Source organism: Cryptococcus neoformans, chromosome 9 (genome assembly GCF_000149245.1).
Source record: "Cryptococcus neoformans var. grubii H99 chromosome 9, complete sequence".
In the NCBI taxonomy this organism is placed as follows: domain Eukaryota; kingdom Fungi; phylum Basidiomycota; class Tremellomycetes; order Tremellales; family Cryptococcaceae; genus Cryptococcus; species Cryptococcus neoformans.
The window spans coordinates 730,744-752,592 of NC_026753.1; the positions used below are offsets into that span (position 1 = coordinate 730,744).

Here is a 21,849-nt window from a genome sequence, read left to right on the forward strand (position 1 = left end):
CTTAATTATGCCTCGGTTGAATATACGGGCAACTATGTCGTCATTTAATAGTCTATTGACAGCCCTCTTCTGCCCTGGACCTTATATAAATCATGAAAGGATACTGTCATTCGCCCCAGCTTGCAACCCGACGTATAAATAAAAGGCAGACGACGCAGTATGTCTTCCATACTATCAGCTATTTGGCCTTTCCTGTCTTCCTATAGACCTAATGCTGCTCGGGATCGTCAGTGCGCCCTTCCTCTTTCTTGTCTTGTCTTCCGAGGTGGGGCTGACTTTTAATACGCATTATTCAGAGCTGAAAGAGGGAAGCAACCTCTAAGATTTGGCGCTTTTGAGGCTACTTACAGGCCCCCAGGCTTTGGGATTCGTAGTCCAAGGAATGACAAAGAAGCACAACGGTAAGTTTCTGTTTCTATTTGAGCGTCTTTTCATTGTTGTTCAAGTGGTAGGATAACCTGCCACGCTTTTTCAAGTGATGTGAGCCTACAATCACCTATCACCTTTAATGGTATGGAGATACAACCAAAGCAAAGCTCTAGGATTACCCTGATATTCCTCATTATTTCTTGCTACTATTACATATTATGAAGATGAGCAATACTGATAAAGCGCAACTACAGATTGTATAATCACATCAGGACGGTGGCCTTTTGGCTAGATGCTGCTCCACTTTTGGCTGACCTTGGCCTGCCTTTCCGAGTAAGTGCACCCATATAAACTTTGGAGTCTAACTGACGCCGAAAAAGGCCGGTCTCGACGATGTTATATCCTTGGTCCCAATTTACGGTGATATCATTTCTGGGATCCTCCAGCTTTATCAAGTGTGGCTGTGCTTCATTTTTGGCGTCCCTCGAACGATTCTTGGGTACATGGTAGGTTGATCATTAAATATCATCAATACATATTACCTGGAGAGTCGTCAGGCTAAATTCTCATTTAGCTTCTCAACGTATTAATCGACTGTGTCGTTGGTATCGTACCTCTGATCGGTGACTTCCTCGATAACCTATTTAAGTCCAATCTTCGCAACTTGTCCCTTCTCGAGGACTGGCTCCTCACCTCTCCCACAGCTACGCGTTCATACCACATTCTTCTCATGCCTACTACGACCGACTTTATGCCGAAACCGAAGGCTTCCAAGTTCTCGTCTAGCTGGTTTGGTGGAGGACATGGGAAATCTGAAGAGGATGAGGAGAGGGAACGGGAGAGGACGACTGGGAAGGTCAGACAAACGAGGAGAATGGGAAGGGATGAAGGAGAAATTCCACAGGCGCAAACAAATGTGCCGCCTTCCTCACTTTAAATTGTTACCAATCCTCTCATTATATATAGATAGAGATCCAAATGTAAACATCCATGCTTTTTGTGGATCCTGTGGATATAGCTCCATTCACGTGACAGTTGTCTTCTTTGGACAGATATCCGGCTATGCACGAATGCAAATTTGACTTTTCATCGGTTCTCCGAGAGATAGCGATGTTCCGTTTCTGGCGGGCGAGGTGCGGGTAGGCTGTCATGATCATCGACATAAAGTGAACCTTCATCTCCCGTTACCCGCATAGTCATGTAATACGCCTTTTTCCTTTTTTCTCTTCTTTTTTGGATTACAACCATCAATGCAAGGTTACCCTCTTCGTCCTGTCCAAAATCGTCAAACTATGGGAGTCTTGCTGGTACGCCGGAACTGGCCGACAGCTCTCTGTTTCCTGACATGAATCTTCTTCGGTGGATGAATGAAAGTATGTTGGCGATAATGTTCTCCCGGGCTGAGTAGATTTCCGCTCGTTGTGTGTGTTTTTGCGATGCCCAATTTTTCCTATGACCGTATGATAAATGCATATTATAGGAATGATGTACAACTTGAACTGGGTGATTATTAATACTTGTGTCGAGTAGAATAATCTGCATGCACGTCAGGTAAAAGTCGCAGGATTCAAAAATGCAGCTCACCTTTTGGAGAAACGACGAGACCTCGACCTTTGGACGCTCCTCGGTAGACAGTCTCGATAATATCGATGAGCTAAATCCATGTGAGCTTCCCTGGAAAATACATAAGTTGGTCTGATGGTCTGCCTACTTCCTGCTTGTCCGTTATAGCCCAGTTGCTGTAAAGAATATCGCCGTCAGCAAATGATTTGGCTGAAGCGTACCCGCACTCACATCTTATTGTTATTACCCGTTCCCAAGTCGATCATGATATGCTTATTTCTATAAAATGTTATCAGTTATAATGACAGATCTATTATTGTGTGTTAGGCCTACCGGTAGAAGAACATTAGTGTGCAATTGTCGTACAATTCGTACATCTTGTTGAAATCAGGAACTTCCGTGATGTCGACTACAGATCATTAGGTCTTCGCGAACGAACAGAAATAAAGAGGGATACTCACCCAAGTAGAGAACAGCAAAATTTTGGACCTTTTCAGATACTCCATAGAGTGTCTCGTCCATAGCCATACATTCTTCATCGTGGTCGTGGCCGAAACGGATACAGACGACACGATCTTCTTCAACGAGGATCGCTTGGTCGACGTGCCAGCCGGAGTGAAGGCTATGAGCGTTAGCCGGTGGGTGATTACAGGTTGGCGAGGCTTACTGAGTCATAAAATAAGACATGGTGGGCTAGTTTGGAGGGTACTGTATTGGTAATAGGTGCAATAGGTAAATAAATAATAATCGTCGTTTGTTATTGTGCAGGTGGATTTCACTTGTAAGGACTGAAGTCCCCTGGAACTCGGCATTGGTTCGGGGATAGGCGGGGTGATGATGGGAATGACGCAGAATGATTTTGATGACTGGGCGGTGGAGTTGCCTTCGTAATAAATAAAGCCTCAGAGCCGCAGCCCCATCTGAGAATTATATCGTCTCTTGCTTCTAATTGCCTCACCAACCGCACAGTCCACAGTATCTCATACACCGGCACAATCCTTAATACTTTATTCACACTTACACAGATCTCACTTCCAAAATGATCACTGCCATCACTCGTACCGCTCTTCCTCGAGCTACTCTCCGCACTTCTCTCGCTACCATGTCCACCATTAGGGCCAAGCACACCCTCCCTCCTCTCCCATACGCCTACGATGTTTGTACAATCTCTGACATACAGATAAGGTTCCAGCTGATGCATTCGTACATAGGCGTTGGAGCCTTCCATCTCAGCTGAGATTATGAACCTCCATCACACCAAGCATCACCAGACCTACGTCAACGGTCTCAACGCCGCTGAGGAGTCTCTCCAGAAGGCATCTGCTGATGGCGACTTCAAGACTGCTATTTCCCTTCAGCCTGCCCTCAAGTTCAACGGTGGTGGTCATATGTGAGTTTTGCGAAATTTCATTGGCCAAGATGAATGCTAATTGTATTTTTAACGTTAGTAACCACTCTGTAAGTATCAACAACAAGTTCACAAAGGCAGACATATGGTCACCCTCTAACATGATTTGCAGCTCTTCTGGAAGAACCTTGCTCCCACCGGCTCTGCTCAAGTCAAGGTTCCCACCTCTGGTGTCTTCTACGACCAGGTCCAGGCTGACTTTGGTGGCTTCGAGAACCTCAAGAAGGAGATGAATGCCAAGACTGCTGCCATTCAAGGCTCTGGCTGGGGTTGGCTCGGTTACAACAAGGCCACCAAGAAGCTCGAGATCGTCACTACTCCCAACCAGGACCCTCTTTTGTGTGAGTATAACATTCAAACGGATTTCTTGGTTGAGTCACTGAAGATACTTGCAGCTCACGTTCCCATCATCGGCATTGACATCTGGGAGCACGCGTAAGTAACGCTATTGATCAAAACATCAAATCTTCGCTGACAAAATCGCAGTTTCTACCTCCAGTACAAGAACGTTAAGCCCGACTACCTCAATGCCATTTGGAATGTTATTAACTACGAGGAGGCTGAGAGTCGTCTCAAGGCTGCTCAGTAAGCTTTATGAACAATGTGTAAACAGAGAAGAAGCAGAAGAAGCAAAAATCAAGTAATAGTAATTTGAATGCATAGTATCGTCGTTATAACAGGATTATGAGGTTTGCATTTTGCCAAATGACAGCCATTGTCTATCTTCGGGTGTGGCACAGCTCCATTTGGACGAATCGATATTCTTTGGTGTACGTTCTATCGCCCTGTCCTTCTTGCTTTTCTTACCTTTATTGCTTCCTGGATCCGTTTCCACCAAAGATTCTTCGATGAGCCCTTGCCCCCAATCTTGAAGTTCTCCGTATCCGCACTTTTTCCACTTGTCCCCCTTCACTGGGCGAACCCAAATAAGCTTGTCCCAAAGGCGCTTATATATTCTTCGCACCAATCTACCGCTCAGCTTCCGAGGTAAACTCCAGGTGTGTGGATTTGAACGCGTGTGTTTTGGTCTCGGCGGTGGGTACGGAGGTAAGGGTAGAGAACGAGTCTTTCGAGGGTCGGTTGGGAAGATACGCGACAGGTTTGATGGCAATGGAGACAGGTCCAGCGCTGTAATGGAAGTCAAGGGACTTGTAGGTTCTTTTGAAAGGCCAGCAAAGATTCTAAGGTTATCTACCATTGTCCTTCCCTTTTTATCAACATCATTATCCTTTGATTCTGATGAGGAAGGAAGATAAAGTGGAGGCTGGACACCCTTCCAATCCCTTCGCACTAGCCGCTGGGCTTGTTTGCGTAACCTACACGCAGGTATTCGCTTACGTGCCCGAGCTTGTGAATCGTCTGGTGGAAGGGGTGAAGGTTTTAGGGGCATGAGTGGAGGGGGAAGGGAGGTTTGTGATAAGATGGAACCACTGGGAGCAGATATTTCCTATTGAAAGTGGGAGATGAATCGACTGAGGTGAACGTCTAGAAATGAGACCAACCTGAAGACGCTGCCATCGTAAGTTACCACGTTGTCCGTAGCTCTCTTCTAGCAGTCTAGCAAGGGCATGAGGGTGACAAGCAACAGCCGCACGTAGTTTGTTGAGCTCCTATAGCAGTAACGAGGCGTTAGCCCTGGTAAATGTGGCACAGACAAGATCCCTCTTACCTTGTGCGCCTTCTTCAATGCTTTCTCTCGTCTCCACTCTCTTATCTCAACCAGTTTGCGGCTCTCATCTTCATGGGAAGGATCTGATCCAGAAGGTGAAGGGCCCGGCGTCTCGAGTAGTTTGCGGAATCTTGGAACGGTAGTAATCCATACTTGCGGATCAGGAAGGAAACGAAGATGCTGAAGAAAGAGACGGTAGAGCTTTGCTCTTGGTAAAGAGGGTGAAGGTGGATGTGGAGGAAGAAGCATTCCGCTGGATCTCGTGGATCCCCGATTTTGAGGTTTATTCAGGCCGGATTTGGTCCTGCACTGAGTAATAAGTTGGCAATAATTTCCTATAGCATTTCAAGCAAGCTGTGTGGAGGAACGCTTGTCTCCCCGAAATCTCGAAAGCATCTTTTAAGTGCCGGACATTATTCGCATCTCCGCCGTTAAGCCGGACCGGTGAATGCCGCTAAATAAATCCGACGGCCGTTAGTTCCCATATAATGACGTCAAGTGATGTTTGCCTCCACTCTCCATTCCCAACTCTTCACCCGTTTCCCAGAGCGAACCCACAGTAGTCATTGGACTAACGACGGCGAAAAAGCATCATCATCTTGGAATGAGATTGTCAGGGGTCGACTGACGATGATGCTTGCGAATTGTGACATAACGAACCCATGCTCATAGAGCTTACCAGATGTAAATATATATAAAGAGAGTAGATGATGCACTCTTTCATGTCTCCACAACATATACGAATCTTATACCTGTAATTTCCCCACAACAACAGCAACAACAGATTCACCACATCCACTATGTCTGACCAATACTCTGCGGCATCCGCCTCCAGCCCTTCTCTCACACAAAAGCTTACCGACCTCCGCTCTCTTCTCTCTACCCAAAAGACTGTCATGCTTGTTACCCACGCCCCTAATGGCCGTTTGCATGGACGTGTAATGGCTATCGCTGAGATCACCAAGGACTGGAAGTTCTTCTTCATTTACGACCGAGAGAGTTATAAGGAACAGGAAGTTGATAACGAGTAAGTTTAATTCAGTTTGATCAAGAGTCACGCATCGATTAACGTTTGATTGTAGCTTCCATGTTAACATCAGTGTCGACGCTATGGCTTATAACAAGGGTTGGGCTTCTATCGCTGGTAAGGCCAGGTAAGCAAATTTTTGCCTATCGACTCAGACTGGCATGTTACTGACTGTCACTTCCAGGAGGAACGACTCCCCAGAGGTCATTCAGAGGCTGTACAACCCTACTGTCAAGGCATGGTTCGCCGACAAGGGCGATGGAGTTCACGACGGTTCTGCCAACGACCCTCGTGTGGCTGTGCTTGAGGTCTCCATTGAAGAAGTCAGGCACTTCCACCAGGAGAAGACTGTTATTGGCACCGTCATTGACGTAGTCGCCTCTACAGTCAAGGGCGAGACCGCCACGCCAGGAGATATCAGACAAATTTCTGGCGAAGAGATTACTAGCGCTTGGGCCAGGGGAGAATTGAAGGAGCCTTAAAATGTTGTATGCTATCAGAAGTCAAGAAGTAACATCGAAGCATGAATCGCATGTAGCCATATTGAACAACGAAATGCTGGATTGGTTCAATGTCTTGGTTGGAACTCCATCATTTTACAACATTTAAGGTCTACGGTGATGAGGATGTCTTTACGCTTCATTAGCCCACGAGCCATCAAATGGACGTCAACAACTACTCACCTCCATCTCAACCCCAGCTCCTGGAAGATCTCTTCTTCTGTCCTTGATGCTACGCGGTCACCTGGTGATGATACATTTGTTAGCATATTAACTAGCAAGTAGCAAGTCTAAATCGTTACCTTCTAACACTTTAGTTCCATCTATAGCTCTGACCACATTACGATATAGACCTCGCTGATTCAGGTTATATCCCAATTTTCTGGCATATAATCGCAGTGAACGGTTGAACTGAGAACTGGTTAGTTTGACTCGTGGCTTTACTCGCAGGCCTCACAAGCTCATTACCTAGATAAAGAATGGTTAATTCGGCCGTCTCTTGTGACCAGTGGTGGGTCGGTCTTACCAGTGAAATAAATCAAAGAAGCTCCCCAAGACTCATATGGTACACATAATATATCTGAAACAGGTTTTAACCACCACCCAACATACTGACAGACCAACAACTTACCGATACGTCTATAAATGGCGCTTTGCCCCACCCTTCCTACCCCCATCCACTTCGCCTCCAACGCATTCCAATCGTGAGGTGCGCTCAGCTGTTTGCACAACAAGATGTAAGGAATTTCACTGATTGAAACGCAAGTGATGAACTCACCTCGTGAGTGATTACTCCTTTGGCCTTCAACTTATCAACCAACTTCTTGATTGCTCCCTTGTGGGTCTTACCATCGGTGTCATCCCTAGTGATAAGGATATCGACATCGCCGCTAGTTTCCGATCCTCGCCTATAACTGCCCATGATCTCCACCCACAACTTCTCGTCCACAGTCTTGGCTTCTAATTTTATGAGCTCAAAGATTTGCTTACACTCTTCACGAGGTATTAGGGATCTGAGATCTTCATATAGAGCGAGACCTATCTGCTGGCCGGGCGAAAGAGGAAAACGACCGGTACGAAGGTCAGTTATGGTGCGAGCGCCCATCTGATACAGTTCATTAGCATACTGCCGACCTGCAAGAAATTAGCAAATAAATCACACCAAAAGCGAGACAGCTTACCGACGCCGTATATATCTTTGAATAGGGCCACACAACGAGCATGCTCGTTATCTTCATAGAAGGCGCGACCAGGGACTCCAGATATGAATTCATTTATCTGAGCCACAACCGCTGTCAGTCCTGAGCAGCCTATAAATACATGATAACACACTCTTTCAGCTAGAGCTTCGCCAATACCATTGATTTTACGTGCTTGCGCCCCGCTTGTGATGGGAAACGTGGTGCCTAATGCGAATAAGTGAAAATGAAGGGATTCAAGTAAGTATGCTTCTCACGTCTCATAGCAGCAGCAGCTTAGGGAGCAACGGATGTTAGTTGATTAGACGACGAGGGGTTCGGCTGACTCACCATTGCGGTACTGTCTGATGGAATGTGGATTCTTCCCCACCTGACCATTGTACAAATCATGTAACTGATCAAATTTCTCAGCTAACCATTCATTGGGCCCCTTCTCGCTCTTGCTACTCTTTTCCTGTCCGCCCTTGCTGAATCTCGCAGCTGAGTCAACGTCGTCTTCTATACCACGATCATCGCTTGGTGAATACGCAGCCTGCTCATCGTCCACGATCTACTTATGGCTTTAGAAAAGAATATTAATAGTGAAGGCAAAACTTCTACTGACCTCATCCTCAGGCAAGATTCCATCCTTGACCCCTTCAATCATTTCGTCTAAAGCATCTCTCTGATCTTCTTTGCCTTGTTTCCATCCTGGGCCCTTGGAAACAGTATGCTCAGTCTCGACCGCATGGTGAGGAACAGAATCTCTGAGTTTTGAAGGTCCTGCTGTAGATAGAGTAACAGCATTGCGTAGAGGATTGTTGCTGTAAAATTGAGCAACACTGGCTTGAAGTCGAATTTTCTTGGGCAGCGACTCTTCAGACTCGGTTTCCGATTCCAACGCTGTGCGCCTTGTACGACGGATACGTTAGTTTCAAGTAATTAAGACGAGAGGCGAGAAAGAATAGCCTACCCCGTTAATCTTTGATCAGCCGTACCAGCCAGTCTGGGGTTGCGTTGATCGAGGCTACCAGCGGACATCGCCCTAGAGAACAATGAATCCACCCGAAAGCTGCGGAAATTTTCAACTGGTAGTAAGACACCCTGGAAGGAAATTAGACTTCATTCAATGCCACATGGGACACTGTAGGAAAGAGGGCGACATTTACATTAAGTTTGCTTTGAGATATCCACTCCCATATCACACATTCCGTTCCCAACGGCAGTTCGTCCAGGGATTGAAGACGAAGAAGCTTGGCAAGTTTGGCTTTTGTTCTGTTATGGCTGTCGTATATGACATGTGTAGTAGCTTTATCAGGGTACAGGACGACAGTACCACCAAGCTCTATAATCTGATGCGATGTCAGATCTGAACGGAAAAGGTTGAGTTCAGACTCACCTGATCCCACGCCTGCCTTTGGATAGACATCGGTTTCTCCCCTGGAGGAAGGCAAATGCGCAGCCCTCGGAAAACACCGTCTCCGAGACTGTGGCCGGAAATCTTCTCCACGGGCTGTTTTACCTTTCTCTTTGCCGCATTCTTTCCGCCTACAGAACCACAGTCTTTCTTCGCCACAAAGGCCTGAAAATGCTTGCTGAGATTCTGAAATTTCTTGTTCGCCTCACCCTTTAGGGGCAGTAATCCTAATGGACCTGGTGTGGCTATACAATCACGAGGACTTCGTCCAAATGTGCCTACTGCAGGACGCGAAGTATCCGGTGTGTCGACCGGTGAAGGTATGTATTCAGGTGTGTCGATAGTATGGGCACGTCGTCGTGGGGACGCTGTCATGGGAGGATGCTTGGAGTTTTTGATTGCTATAGGTCTCGCTGAGGGGCCTGCAGGTGTAGCTTCATCAAAACTCGGGGTTGGAATGTTAGGAAAAGTCACATTCGCAGTATGAGGAGTCGACACTCCTCCAAATTGAGACTGGCGAAATGAAGGCAAATGAGTTGCTGATGAAGTGGCCACTGGAATAGAAGTTATACAGGAGGCCAATGGAACGGGACTCTCGGTGAAAACACTATGACGAGATAGCTCAGAACCCATTCGGGTTTCATTCTTTGGTTTTAAGGGAAGTTCTTCACTGGATGAATGATGACCAATGTCAGCTTTTTCAGCACAGACGACGGGGCATTTGGAGGGCAGATCCTACTCAGGCTGACAGACCTCGTCTGACACGCTTTCTATCGACTCCTGACGTAATAATCTATGAGCTCGAGGAGTAGACGTCTTCCCCATGAGTGATGGATGAAATGAGGGGGGCGGCTGAGACTCGGCGAAAGGGAAGGCGTGCGCGGTCCGTGCAACATTGATTGATGCGACTCTCGGAGGTAGCGGGATCGAGCATGTATCGTGTTCAATAAAAGGATCGTCGTCCATTAAAGTCTCCGTGACGTGGACAACTGTAGTGGGCCCTTCGGACTTGAAAACTGGCTGTATTTTCCAATCAATCTCATTCCTTACTGACTCATCATACTCTCTTCTTTCCTCTCCAGTCTCCTCCAGTATCCCAGAGTCGTCCAGATCGTCAAATACTTTCCAGAATTTGGCGGAGAGCGCCTCGCGCTTGATGGCGGGAGCCATGCTACACAGAAGATGACGTCGATCTGAACACGAGTCGCAAATCTACCTTGAGGAGGCCCGGCCGCGCAAGGATGTTGATAATGAGACAGAAGATGTAAACCAGGGAGCGAATGTGGTTTGGACCCAGACGAGTACCTTTGGTATCCGTGGCGGCGTGGGAACCGAGGGTGAGAGGAAGGGAAAAGATAGCCAAAGAGCGGAGCCGAGAACTGCAGTCCAGTCAACTTTTATCAGCCAGGAACAACAGTTAGTACAACAGGGCATAAAAGAAGCAAACAACATCAAGTGGCCGCCGGCTGCCGCATTTTACCACGTGGCTACCGCGTGAGCACTACGTCTTTTTTGCAGTGATCAGCTCGGCTAAGAGTTATCCGGGCTGATCCAGCTCTGATAATCAGTATTTGGCAATAGAAAGGGTACTTATAAATCAAGTTATTAGAAAATGGAAGGCTCATTGGTATCTTTCCCTAATAAATTATTAAATAATTCTTGACATCCGGTTGGCTTGTTGTGATTCCTCCCGGCGTCATCAGCGAACGACCTGACCGAGGTTACAAACTCCTTGTGTCACCCCCGCCTTGCATGTCAATTGCGTTGGCTTTATATTGCAGCCATCGACAGTACAGCATACAATTCCTGAGAACTGTATTACAATCCTTACATAGAATTTCAACAGTTTATACCACCTTAAGCAGCATGTCAGACCTCACTGAGCCTGGTTTCAAGGTACGCATGTCTCCCGCTAAGACGGCTCTGCGTTCCCATAGCGCTCACGAACCGACAATTATGTAGACCAGCGACGTTCTTTCTGTAAGGTTTCCCTCAGGTGATGGATATTTATTATCTTACAGGAAACGCATAGTCCCTGGCTTCTGTTTTTGAGAAAATGCCTGATGCCGAAAAGAAGAGTCAAATTAAGAAGGTGAGCGGTGGCAGCTTCTCAAATCGTAAACGACATGCTTAGGCGACCCGACGCAGACAAATGGAGTCTTTCAGCTTAATGTGAAGAACAGCCAAGGAAAAGAAGCTATCTGGGTGTAAGTTCGAAGCTTGCTGAATGGTAGGAACTAAACTAACGCTTCTCAGCATCGATTTGAAGAACGAGGGCAAAGTTACGAAAGGTCCTGCCAACCGACCCGGTGAGTTTTTTGGGGAGTATATATTTTACATCAGTTAATTAATGACCTATTACTGTAGATGTCTCAATTTCTCTAAGTGATGGTAGGTACTGGGCTGCCCACTCGGGTAAGAAGATCGCTCAATCTCCATCTCTCAATCAGACACCTTCATTGGCCTAGCAGATGGCAAAGTGAATGCACAGAAAGCCTTCATGACCGGCGGTCTTAAGGTTAAGGGCAATGTGAGTCTTGAGACCCGGGAAACTTCAGGATATGGGGCTCATCATGTCTATAATTACACAGATTATGCTTGCGGTGTGTCTTTCCTTCTTCGCTTTGTTTCCAGATTCACAGCTGACTATTCCTTGTGCCAATAATACGCAGACTAAGCTTGACGCCGTGTTAAAGGTATGCCATCAGGCTGTTGTTGTGTAACGTTCTTTGTACTGACCAGTAAAACCAGAATGCCAAAGCGAAGCTCTAAATAGTAGATCTGTCCAGTGGGTTTGTAATTATACACGAGTACGTTACAGAAGCTGTAGCCAGACGGCAGGCTTTCGCAACTGTGCTTGAGACAATACCTCTCCATGCCTGCCTGGGAAATGATTAACCACTTTGTGTAGTATTCAGTTGTCATGTCATTTCACTGTACAAATATGATTTCCGAAATTAGTCGTTGTTTTATAAAAGCATTTTAAATTGCTGATCTTTGGAATATTCATAAGAACACAGTTGCATTTAGGTGCCGGCTGTCTCTCATCATTTCGATTGACTTCCAAAATGTGTTATGGACCCCTCCACACTCTATCCTGACTTTTCGCTCGCCGTACCCTTCTGTTCTGATTCATCTAAATTTAGCGTACCGTCTCCCCCACCGTTCGCAACTCCACCCTTTTGGTCAGAATTTACGTCTGCCTCCTCCGCGTCACCCTCTTTATCTTCATGCGCTTCCGCATCCTCAACGGTCAGCCTCCTCTGCTCCTCAACAGTCTCCACCTTTATTCCATCCATAGCATCAAACCATCCGTCAATTACTCTTGAGATACCTTCCGCTTCTGACCCCTTAACGAGCTGGTAATAGCTAGGATTGCTCTTTACTCTGACAGAAAGGAATGACCAATTTACAATGTCCATCATGTCTGCTTTCCTGCCGTCAGGTCGGCGGGGTCTGTCGACGGTAGGGCGAGGAGGAGGTCTGCGACCCTTGAAAAAATTGTTAAGAGCTTGGATAGCTCTTGGGTCGACCGAAGAGGATGGTGTAGATCTACGTGAAAGAAGATCAAGGATTTTAGATTCCAATGGGAGACCCTCCTTGAGCATTCGAGAAATCATGACTTGCTGCTCTGCTTGGCACATGATAAACATCCTTCCACCAGGGGCAGTGGGGGCCGCCGAAGCAGCAGCGAAGCCTTGCATCTTCACCAACTCTTGCGCCGAATAGCTTACCAGGTGCTTTTCAGGTTTTCCTTTGGGCCCCTTGCCTTCGGGTCTCGTTTTCATGCTCACGTACTGCGTGCCCATTATGATGACGCTGTCACCTCGCACTGGAAGTGTCCAACACGATTGACGAGGGGCGATGATAGCACGGATAATACCACTCGCAAAAAGCTCGAGAACAATGGCGAGATCCGTCGGTGCAATGTCACGAGTAATGTAACCGATACCATGGAGCACCGGTTCAAACAATCTTTCATCTTTCAAGCGTTCGGCGAACGGCTCGACCTCGTCGCGAGATCGTGAAAGGAAGCCATTGACATTCATCTCGGTTCCCGATTGAGTGACAAGATCGGCGGCAACGGTGGCGCAAGCTTGAACGGATGGCACAAAAATGATGGCACCGCCTATCACGGATTTGAGAATATCGTAGGTGGGTTTGATCATCGAACGAAGTAAGGTAGGACCGTGGGGAATTGTGAACGATTTGATGGACACAGAAATATGATTGCCACGATCTGAGGGAGCGAAACTGAACAAAGCGGGAGGTTGTGAAGCGACAGGTCTTCCCCATTGATCCAATGGCCCAGGGTCAATCCCAAGCCATTCAGCAAGATCAGAGGGATCGATAAGAGATGATGTCGTACCAACGATTCGGGTTCGTGCAATGCGGGCAAAAGTCAAAATTTTTGATACGGCAAGTTCGTACACTTCATCGAGAAGATGTAGATCTTCAAAGACATACAGCTCTAAACGTGGAGTATTCAGGAAATTATCAATTTTTTCATTGTTCAGGAGCGCAAAGGGTGTCGTAACCCCAATAGCAGGCCCTCCAGAGAGAAGTTGGTCAAATTCGGACACGTTGAAAAGAGGCTTGACGGCTACTCTTCGCTTTGGAGGACATAAATTTCGCAATCTAGCAACGGCTTCATGGACGGCGTAGCGCTCAGGAACCATTATCAAGACAACCGATTCTTTGTTATGCCGGAAAGCATTCCTATCAGGCCAGTTAGTCGAAGAACAGGAGCGAGCTTCTTGAGAATTCACGTACCATATAGCCCCCTCCGCCAGTAAAGTCTTTCCGCTTCCAACAGGAGCAGAGACGACAGCGCTCATAGAAGTGTTATAAAGCATCCAGAAGGCATGGCTTTGGATTGTATTCAAAGTGTCCAACGTCTGAGCATATCGCTGCTCTAGCTGGGGATCATTGAAGCAGGAGCGGCGCAGGAATGGAATACCAAGAATTTGAGTGGATTCCTTCGGAGGTGGCGGCATTATGAGATCGCTCAACTGAATGACGAGCTGCTCATAGGACCATAGCCATTTGTCGGATATGGAGATAATTGATATCGAGTCTGGAGGAACATCATCAAAGGGTAGGAAAAAGTCGATGTCGATAGCGGTAGTTGAGGGGGTGACGCGGATACTACGCCATTGATAGATATTTAAACCTTCTTTGTCTTGTACCCATACATAAAACGGTTCGCTGCTACCAGAGATCTTGTTATGCCATTTGAATTGTGGTGTGGCCTTTACGGTGATTTGTATCAGATCATGGGTGATCGGCCGCAAGGTGTGGGTAAGGTTGACAGTTGGGAACATCATGGCGGCATCCAAGACAGCCTGCCCATGTTTCTCGTTCATGTGAATGAACTCGCCATTTTCTTGAGCAGTCATGTCTCGGAAATCAGAGATGGTCATGCTATCGGGCGTATATTGAGTAAGTTTGTGAATGGTTTCGCGCTGCAACACCTTGAGCTGGGCGAGACCGTGATCGTAAACCCATTGTCGGCGTTCAATACATTTGCTGAGCTCGACCAACAGGTAGGAGCAATTGGCCCAGTTACGGCTAAGAGCAATCTCAAGCAACGCGCGAATAATACGTCCGGCATTCTGACTCTCAGTGAGCTAATTGCCGGGTGGATCGAATGCCTCACTCACTTGTGCAACGAATGCAGCGTCAGAAACGAGAGCAAAATCGTTGATGTAGACGTTGGAGATATGCGCTTGGAGCAGGATATTGACTTTGTTGCGCTTGTTGATCGCACCACCCTTCGAAGAAAATCAAAATTTAACTCGCAATCAAGCCTCGAGATACTTACGGCAACTTCCAATGGGATGACACCGCTGCCGATAATGGCTTCAAGCTCTTCCACTTCGCTGTCTCGAAGCTGAATTTGCTCGAACTCAGTCGCTTCACACAGCATCTGGAACAGATCTGCATTGCTCATTCGAGGATTGAATTTACTGTTGAATATCTCAATAGTAGAGAACCTGAGGTAGTACTTGGCTGCAATGCGACCTAGATCTGTGATACCGAATGTGTTGGCTAAGTCATCATATCGAACCATCCTAGCTTTTTGAAGAAGACGAGCAGCTTGAACAATGAGCTCGTTGCGCTTATTGCCAAGTTGCGGGTCATCTTTTGTAACATCATGGGCCATGGCATAAACCCAAGGGTTCTTCTTCATGCGAACGAAAAGATAGGTGTAACTCAACCATTGCATTGCTTCTTGAACATTGGTAATTGTTCCTAAAGCCACCTCAGCGTTAAGGGCATCTGTCATGCCGGGGATGAATTTGGATTCGATAGGAGTCTGAGACATGACCGCTGTCACATAGTGATCAACCTTGTCGTGGGTGGTACATATGAAGCCGACTCCACTTGTTGCGTATCCAGGTCGGCCAGCTCGGCCGAAGATTTGAAGGACGTCTAGGACAGAGAGATCCATAAACGAACCTTTGCCAGTGTCATAAACCTGGGTGCCTTTGATGATAACAGCATGTGCTGGAAGATTAACACCCCATGCCAAAGTTGAGGTGCAGCATAGGACGTTAATGCAACCATCCCCAAACATCTTTTCCATCATATTCCTGTCTGTTCTCAGCATACCGGCATGATGGATACCGAATCCGGCGTCGAATAGCTCCTTCATCTCCTTGTTTTTAGACTTCGAAATCTCTGCTCTGTACTGACTGAATTTCACATGACCATCGGTCTGGAAGAAAGTGGAAACACCTTCTTCTAAAGCCATTTCCTTGAGAGTCTGTGCAGTCTTGACAGTGTCTCGCCTGGCATGTACAAACACCATTACTTGATGACCAGCCTCCACAAGTTCAGAGACCTTTTCAAAAACGACTCGATCCATGTTACGTGCAGAGACGGCTGAACGAGGCTTTCCAGAAACACCAATGAAATGCTGCTCGAGAGGAACTGGTCTGAAAGAAGCGTCGAAATAAAAAAGACCTTGATACCGGTTTACCCTCAAGAAATCTCCAACGTCGACATAATTCGGCAGGGTGGCACTGAGGCCGACAATGCGAATGAGAGATTGGCTTGATTCAACTTGTCTGAGTGTTCTGGCCACAATGGTCTCAATGACGGCACCTCGATCTTCCGCAAGCAAATGGACCTCATCGATGATAAGCAATTTGACTTTAGACGCCAGTTCTCCTTCACCTGTCGGTTTTCTAGTCACCACATCCCATTTCTCAGGAGTTGTCACTATGATCTGTGTTTCTTCGATCTCTTGCTTTGTTAATTGCATGTCTCCAGTCAACTCTCTGACCTTGATATTGAGCCATGCAAGACGTTTTGCAAATTTAGACACAATTTCTGCAGCAAGGGCCTTCATGGGGGCAACATAAATAACCTTGAAAGCGTTGCGATTGATGTTGAAGCCTGAAGAGTGGGAGGTAGGACCGTCCATAACATGCTGAGACAGAACACGGATGATTGCCATGATAGCAACATCAGTTTTACCCTATAAGTGCATGGTAAGTCTTTAATTTGTATAATCATCAGTGCCATAGACTTACGGCACCAGTCGGCGCTGAAAAACAAATGGTCAGCTAATACCTTGCAAGCAAATGGCTCCCTCACCGCAAATCAACATATTCTCGTTTGTGTTCATAGCAGTGGGCTGTACGATACTTTGCATCCTATTCAACTGGATGTATTTCTGCGACAAAATTAATTTAGCACTGTGGGCACGACCTTTTGCTTACAGGGAAACACCCTCTAGCCATGGGTGGCAATTCAGCAACTTTAACAGGACGCTCTGTTTTCTTAGGCGGTACAGGATTGGCTGGAGGTATAATCACCTCTTCATACGTCTATGACAGGATCAGTGTTTATCATACCATCGATGGAAAAGATGAACCCACATCCATGTATTCTCGCTTTGTACCCTCAGGAAGCGCGAACTTCCCGCCATGGGAGAGAGGGATGAACTTGTTTCCTGTTGCTGTGTAAACATGAGGCAAAATCTCTTGGTCGACCATTTTCTGTATTCTCATTAACATCTACTGAATCGCAACAGTAATTGCAGCAAATCAATGAGCGACTTACGGGACCATCCTCCGAGAACATCGCTTTGGGACCTTCAATCTGCTCTTGTAATCTTTTGTTGATATCTTCGGCCGATCCAACAATGTCTGAGATGTCTATGATTTTCTTTCTATCCTTGACCTTTCCCTTTACTGTCATCCTTGCATTTGGTAGATATGTGGGTTTGTCCATCAGGGCAGGCTTCGCTTCCTTCTTGTCCTGCGCACTCTGTGGGACGATTAATGGGTTATTCCACAATACAAAGGACATCGAGCACTAACAGAGATAGAGTGCAAACAGCTGTCGACCACATTTTGCCTCGCTCCTGGTTTTAACAATTCCTCGATCAGCGACAAGGCATCGCCCTCGAAACCCATGATCTCAATCAGCTCTGATTGTATATCATCGTTTGAGCGCGGGGTAGACAGAAGGTTGACAAGTGATCCAAAGGTGGTAGGAATGTGCCTATGGTATTATATCATCAGTCATGGTAGGGGGTGTCTGGCAACGGCCGGACATACTGGCGCAAACGATCGGCCAAATCAGTTTTCGTTGACGATGAAGACTCGGGCGCGGGCGTGGATTCGATAGGAGGAGGCTCCAGAGTCATAGATGGCAGACCAGTATCCGACAAATAGTTTAGAACCGACGGCCATGGTGAGGTCTCCAAGACTGGTTCATCATCATCGGTGGCTTGGGCACGAAGCCTAACAGGAACATATAATCAGTGGAGATGTGTTACGAGGTGGCGCATTAGTTACTTACTGAGAGGAGCCCCAGCTTGAAATAACAGCTTTCCAACTATCCTCAAATGTTGGAGGTTGGGGCTGAAAAAGGGTGCCCAAGTAATGTTGGACAGACATGGACAGGCGTGATGCTAGTGATGAACAGGCGCGATGTTAATGTCAATTGAGATGGTTGGTAGATCTGCGCTTCTTGCTGTGCTCGTCGTTCTGCAGGGATTGTTTGTCGAAAAGCTGCGAGGGACTTGAAAGGAAAGATGAGGACAATAGCAATATGGCCAATTACTGAGCCGGCCACAGTGAAATGCAGTCTCTGAAGCGAAAATGATGCTCATTGCCCATACACCCCTCAAAGAGCAAACTTATGGATTCGACGATACTACACCCAGTTTGGTTCCGTTCGTACCTGAACAGACTTATAGTGTAGAAACCAGTAAGCTTTTCTATTATCTAGATCAACATACGGATCACGTCGATTCGCTCCACAGCATCTCTCGCAGGATCACAGGCTTGAATGGGATATTAGCCATTCTAGATTCAATGACAAAGTGGTGAGTAGTGAAGGCTTATCCGGAATGGCGAAACCATGGTGGAGGCAGCCACCACCACAATACACTACTGCAGCTAGACCATTCTTCCAAAAGAGGCATAGTAACTAAATACTCCCGTCCTTGGTCGACTGATAAGCACATTTGTGCATGATGCTGCACTTTTCGAGATACTTCCGTCTTCGAACCTCCGCAATTACGTCTTTGACCCCACAAAGACGATCTAAAGTCAATTAGAGTGTGGCGTGGCAGGTAGGGCAACAAATCGTGGCTATCAATGTGCCCCTGTTGCTTCTTACAAAGCATTTAGAGACTGGCCCGTCAGCTCAAGCGAGTACCGACAACTGCTTGTACTATACTGTTTGCAGGATTTGCAATTAATTAATGTCATTCACATGGTAGGGGAGCTGATGCTAATAATGAATGATTGTCATTCTGCCATCTCTGGGTCATGCGTCATGTGCTAATCATGCGCCGCCGTCACGTGTCGCCACTCACAGCGTCTAGAAAAGCTTTTGGTACAATGAAAACCCTCAAACAGGAACAACAGTAATAATGGATTTGATTAGGCATGAAAACCTCCACACATCTTCGGACAGATGCTCCGATTTCCAAAAAAATATCGTTCCCCCAACCATCGTCTTTGTTTGACCCACCATCGTGGTGTGGGCATGAAACGATGCTCTAGGTCAGCTGCCCACTTACCAAAAGCTGTAACAGGCAATCTTGAAACTCGCAATAGGTCCGACAGATACGAAGGAATATAGAGAATAATTGCCAAATGACCTTCTTGTTGATATCGGAAGCGCTGCCGGTAGTTGATCTTTGTTCTACAGTGTCCAAAAGTTGCAACAGGCATTCTTGAATCGAGCAGTAGGTACGGGAAATCGAACTAAAATAGGGGACATTGTCGCCTGATGACCTTTTTGACATCGGAGGCGCTGCCGATAATCGACAGTCAAGGGTCTGATGATAGCAAATTATCGACACTCGGAACGCCTCACAACAACAATCTTGCCCAAGAAAACTATATAAACAGACGCCAAGTCAGTAGCTATGGAACACCCACTCCCTGCCAAGCTCAAGACAGCGAATAATGCGAATCCCTCTCGACGTTGCACACTCGGTAGTACGTGCTCTGCACACCATCCGTGATGACTCTTCCCTATCAGACGGCGGTAATATTACCCAAACCTCGATTCAGATCCCTAGCAGCCAACCAGCATGGGCCGAACCACTTTCCCCGAACTTGGCTGCCTTTTCTATCGAGATGGATCGGTGGCCAGACTGGGCGGGACAAAAAGTTGGAGAACCAAACGAGTATGTCAATCAGGTACTCACCAACTTGGGTGAACGAACCGGGGCAATGCCCTATCTCAGGGTTGGAGGTGAGTAACCTATGTCATTTCTTGCACTCTTTTCCTTGCCATGTCTCCCATGTCTCTCATGTCTCTCATGTCTCCTATCCATACTGTATGGGGCTATACTGACTTCGCATAGCCAACTCCGAAGACCGTGCGACGCTCGACTTGTCTTATGAGGTGATGAACGCCACATTCCCCGCACCTACTGCAGAGGTACCGGTTCCTGAAGCAGACCACATCTTTATCGGTCGTGACTTCTACGCACTCTCCGGTAACCTTCCCGATGGTACACCTTTCCAATGGGGTATTAATCTCGCAAGTCTCAACCGCACTGAGACTATTGCCCAGGCGAAGCTCGTCGCCGACACTTTCCAAGGGGAACGAGCCCATTTGACAGCCAATGTCAATCTGGATGCCTTGGAGATAGGTAATGAGCCCGATTTCTACGCTGACGGGAAGAAGTTGGGTGCGGCATGGACCCCAGCGAACTACTCTCACACATGGCTCGATTATGCCCAAGGGGTATCGGAAGTCATCCAGTTGGGTGGTGATGGTCCCTATCTTACTCCTGGTGCAATGGCCGGCTTTGAGACTCCGGTGTGGACACCTGAAGCCTTTTTCGAGGCTGGAATTTTGGGCGACGACAACATCCGAGCTGTTGTTAAGCAGTTCAACCAACACGTCTACTCGGGTGCTTTCGGGGACGGTTACCCTCTATCCCCTGTGGGCGGGTTGATGGACAAGGGTACTGTGCGAACGAACCTTACCACTCGGGCCAATGGGCTAAAAGCTGCCAAGAGTGAGGGTCTACAATACGTCTTTGTAAGTTTCCTTACAACTGAATGGCTTCATCATACCATTCAGAGTGAGATCCTGGCTGATTATGGTTGTAGTCTGAAGGTAATTCATATGCCAAGTGAGTTAAAGTCTTGGATGTTTATGGAATTTGCAGACGCTTACGAACAACAGCCATGGTCAACCTGGTACCAGTAACACGGCGGAAGGAGCCCTTTGGGCCATTGACTGGATGCTTCAACTCGCTTCTATGGGCATTGAGCGTATGCACTTCCACCACGGTGTCGGCTTCCGCTACAATTTCTTCCAGCCGGTCGCTACCGATGCGGAACACGACGATGGACTCAATATGACCCAACGAGCTCACATTCTACCTGTTTATCACGCCGCTCTTATCGTCAACGAAGCAATTGGTACCAATGGAAACTCGTACGTTGCAGAGATCAATACCGCAAACGATAATGTGGTGGCGTATGGTATTTGGGAAGATGGAGATTTGGTCCGAATGGTGGTCACCAGTACCGAGGTTTACACCACTGACGATGAAGAGGCTCAAGAGGGAAGGAACAAGTTTGAGGTCAACCTTGTTGGAGTTGAAGGAAGGAACGCAACTGTAAAGAGGTTGTTTGTCCCGCAAACCACTGCGATGCACGGACTGTAAGTATCCCTCTTCCTTCTTCTCGCAGCGCCTGGGACAGACACTGACAGGAGTTCAGTACTTGGGCTGGTCAATCTTTCGATACTGAAGATGGTAAACCAACCGGAGAAGTCAGCGAGGAGACTCTCGACAACGGCGTTCTTCAAATTGACGCATCCTCCGCCGTTCTCATCTGTTTCAAGTAACCCTCGGCCGACTACGAGGGAAAACGAAGAAGGGGAGAATAATATCTCCAGGAAGTGAAAGAAAGAGAGGAAAAAAAGACCAATAAGGATCCAGAATTGGTGCCGGAGATTTTAAACTATAATCTAGAAGTCAAGAAAGTTTAGTTAGTTAGAAAGAATGTATAAATTTAAGAGTCAAGTTTGTAAACATGCTACCCTCGTACAGTACACTTGATGGCTCCGTTATCAGCCACAATTTGCAGGTGGGTGGGGGGGAAGATTGCTCATGACGGATGTCGCGTCATTTGTGAAACCCCGCAGGGGCCGCGGTGCTGTTCATCTGTCCAACTAATAATTGTTATTTAACCATTGGTGCTTAACCCAGCTTTGAGGT

The 21,849-nt window shown here is 47.1% G+C and overlaps 9 protein-coding genes; 5 read left to right on the top strand and 4 right to left on the bottom strand.

The window, feature by feature from the left end:
- The first annotated feature begins 68 nt into the window (after positions 1-68).
- Positions 69-1,459, top strand: CNAG_04386 (hypothetical protein). XM_012196124.1 has 5 exons: positions 69-230; positions 297-401; positions 624-702; positions 750-875; positions 944-1,459. The coding sequence occupies exons 1-5, from the start codon at positions 160-162 to the stop codon at positions 1,304-1,306; spliced, it is 744 nt and encodes a 247-aa protein (XP_012051514.1). The 5' UTR covers positions 69-159; the 3' UTR covers positions 1,307-1,459.
- Positions 537-2,805, bottom strand: CNAG_04387 (thioredoxin-like protein 4A). XM_012196390.1 has 8 exons: positions 2,600-2,805; positions 2,394-2,554; positions 2,266-2,341; positions 2,164-2,211; positions 2,081-2,108; positions 1,954-2,023; positions 984-1,905; positions 537-927 (listed from the first exon to the last, which is right to left on the bottom strand). Exons 1-7 carry the CDS (start codon positions 2,617-2,619, stop codon positions 1,880-1,882), a joined length of 429 nt encoding a protein of 142 aa, XP_012051780.1. The 5' UTR covers positions 2,620-2,805; the 3' UTR covers positions 537-927; positions 984-1,879.
- Positions 2,806-2,815: 10 nt separating this feature from the next.
- Positions 2,816-4,023, top strand: CNAG_04388 (Fe-Mn family superoxide dismutase). XM_012196391.1 has 6 exons: positions 2,816-3,088; positions 3,144-3,322; positions 3,381-3,390; positions 3,453-3,681; positions 3,736-3,775; positions 3,827-4,023. The coding sequence occupies exons 1-6, from the start codon at positions 2,972-2,974 to the stop codon at positions 3,927-3,929; spliced, it is 678 nt and encodes a 225-aa protein (XP_012051781.1). The 5' UTR covers positions 2,816-2,971; the 3' UTR covers positions 3,930-4,023.
- CNAG_04389 (hypothetical protein) lies at positions 3,978-5,408 on the bottom strand. XM_012196125.1 has 3 exons: positions 5,010-5,408; positions 4,843-4,950; positions 3,978-4,787 (listed from the first exon to the last, which is right to left on the bottom strand). Exons 1-3 carry the CDS (start codon positions 5,256-5,258, stop codon positions 4,023-4,025), a joined length of 1,122 nt encoding a protein of 373 aa, XP_012051515.1. The 5' UTR covers positions 5,259-5,408; the 3' UTR covers positions 3,978-4,022.
- A 240-nt stretch (positions 5,409-5,648) lies between these two features.
- CNAG_07766 (DNA polymerase lambda subunit) lies at positions 5,649-10,698 on the bottom strand. XM_012196126.1 has 17 exons: positions 9,871-10,698; positions 9,114-9,801; positions 8,884-9,066; positions 8,688-8,818; positions 8,340-8,625; positions 8,066-8,285; positions 7,993-8,010; positions 7,869-7,942; positions 7,718-7,814; positions 7,315-7,670; positions 7,168-7,255; positions 7,063-7,116; positions 6,994-7,004; positions 6,839-6,947; positions 6,720-6,780; positions 6,209-6,666; positions 5,649-6,150 (listed from the first exon to the last, which is right to left on the bottom strand). Exons 1-16 carry the CDS (start codon positions 10,299-10,301, stop codon positions 6,642-6,644), a joined length of 2,832 nt encoding a protein of 943 aa, XP_012051516.1. The 5' UTR covers positions 10,302-10,698; the 3' UTR covers positions 5,649-6,150; positions 6,209-6,641.
- CNAG_07765 (hypothetical protein) lies at positions 5,715-6,703 on the top strand. XM_012196492.1 has 3 exons: positions 5,715-6,036; positions 6,092-6,163; positions 6,221-6,703. Exons 1-3 carry the CDS (start codon positions 5,810-5,812, stop codon positions 6,516-6,518), a joined length of 597 nt encoding a protein of 198 aa, XP_012051882.1. The 5' UTR covers positions 5,715-5,809; the 3' UTR covers positions 6,519-6,703.
- Positions 10,699-10,784: 86 nt separating the features above from the next.
- On the top strand, positions 10,785-12,232 carry CNAG_04392 (sterol-binding protein). XM_012196127.1 has 10 exons: positions 10,785-11,027; positions 11,094-11,111; positions 11,164-11,223; positions 11,280-11,338; positions 11,388-11,440; positions 11,499-11,522; positions 11,582-11,661; positions 11,723-11,734; positions 11,804-11,827; positions 11,883-12,232. The coding sequence occupies exons 1-10, from the start codon at positions 10,884-10,886 to the stop codon at positions 11,901-11,903; spliced, it is 495 nt and encodes a 164-aa protein (XP_012051517.1). The 5' UTR covers positions 10,785-10,883; the 3' UTR covers positions 11,904-12,232.
- CNAG_04393 (RNA helicase) lies at positions 12,107-21,716 on the bottom strand. XM_012196128.1 has 14 exons: positions 21,340-21,716; positions 20,799-21,274; positions 17,949-20,732; positions 17,705-17,890; positions 17,465-17,648; positions 17,205-17,411; positions 17,021-17,140; positions 16,862-16,969; positions 16,737-16,815; positions 16,673-16,686; positions 14,956-16,617; positions 14,795-14,905; positions 13,905-14,746; positions 12,107-13,850 (listed from the first exon to the last, which is right to left on the bottom strand). The coding sequence occupies exons 3-14, from the start codon at positions 18,044-18,046 to the stop codon at positions 12,224-12,226; spliced, it is 5,238 nt and encodes a 1,745-aa protein (XP_012051518.1). The 5' UTR covers positions 18,047-20,732; positions 20,799-21,274; positions 21,340-21,716; the 3' UTR covers positions 12,107-12,223.
- CNAG_04394 (hypothetical protein) lies at positions 19,049-21,654 on the top strand. XM_012196129.1 has 5 exons: positions 19,049-19,862; positions 19,975-20,660; positions 20,732-20,754; positions 20,808-21,290; positions 21,350-21,654. Exons 1-5 carry the CDS (start codon positions 19,571-19,573, stop codon positions 21,474-21,476), a joined length of 1,611 nt encoding a protein of 536 aa, XP_012051519.1. The 5' UTR covers positions 19,049-19,570; the 3' UTR covers positions 21,477-21,654.
- Positions 21,717-21,849: the final 133 nt, after the last annotated feature.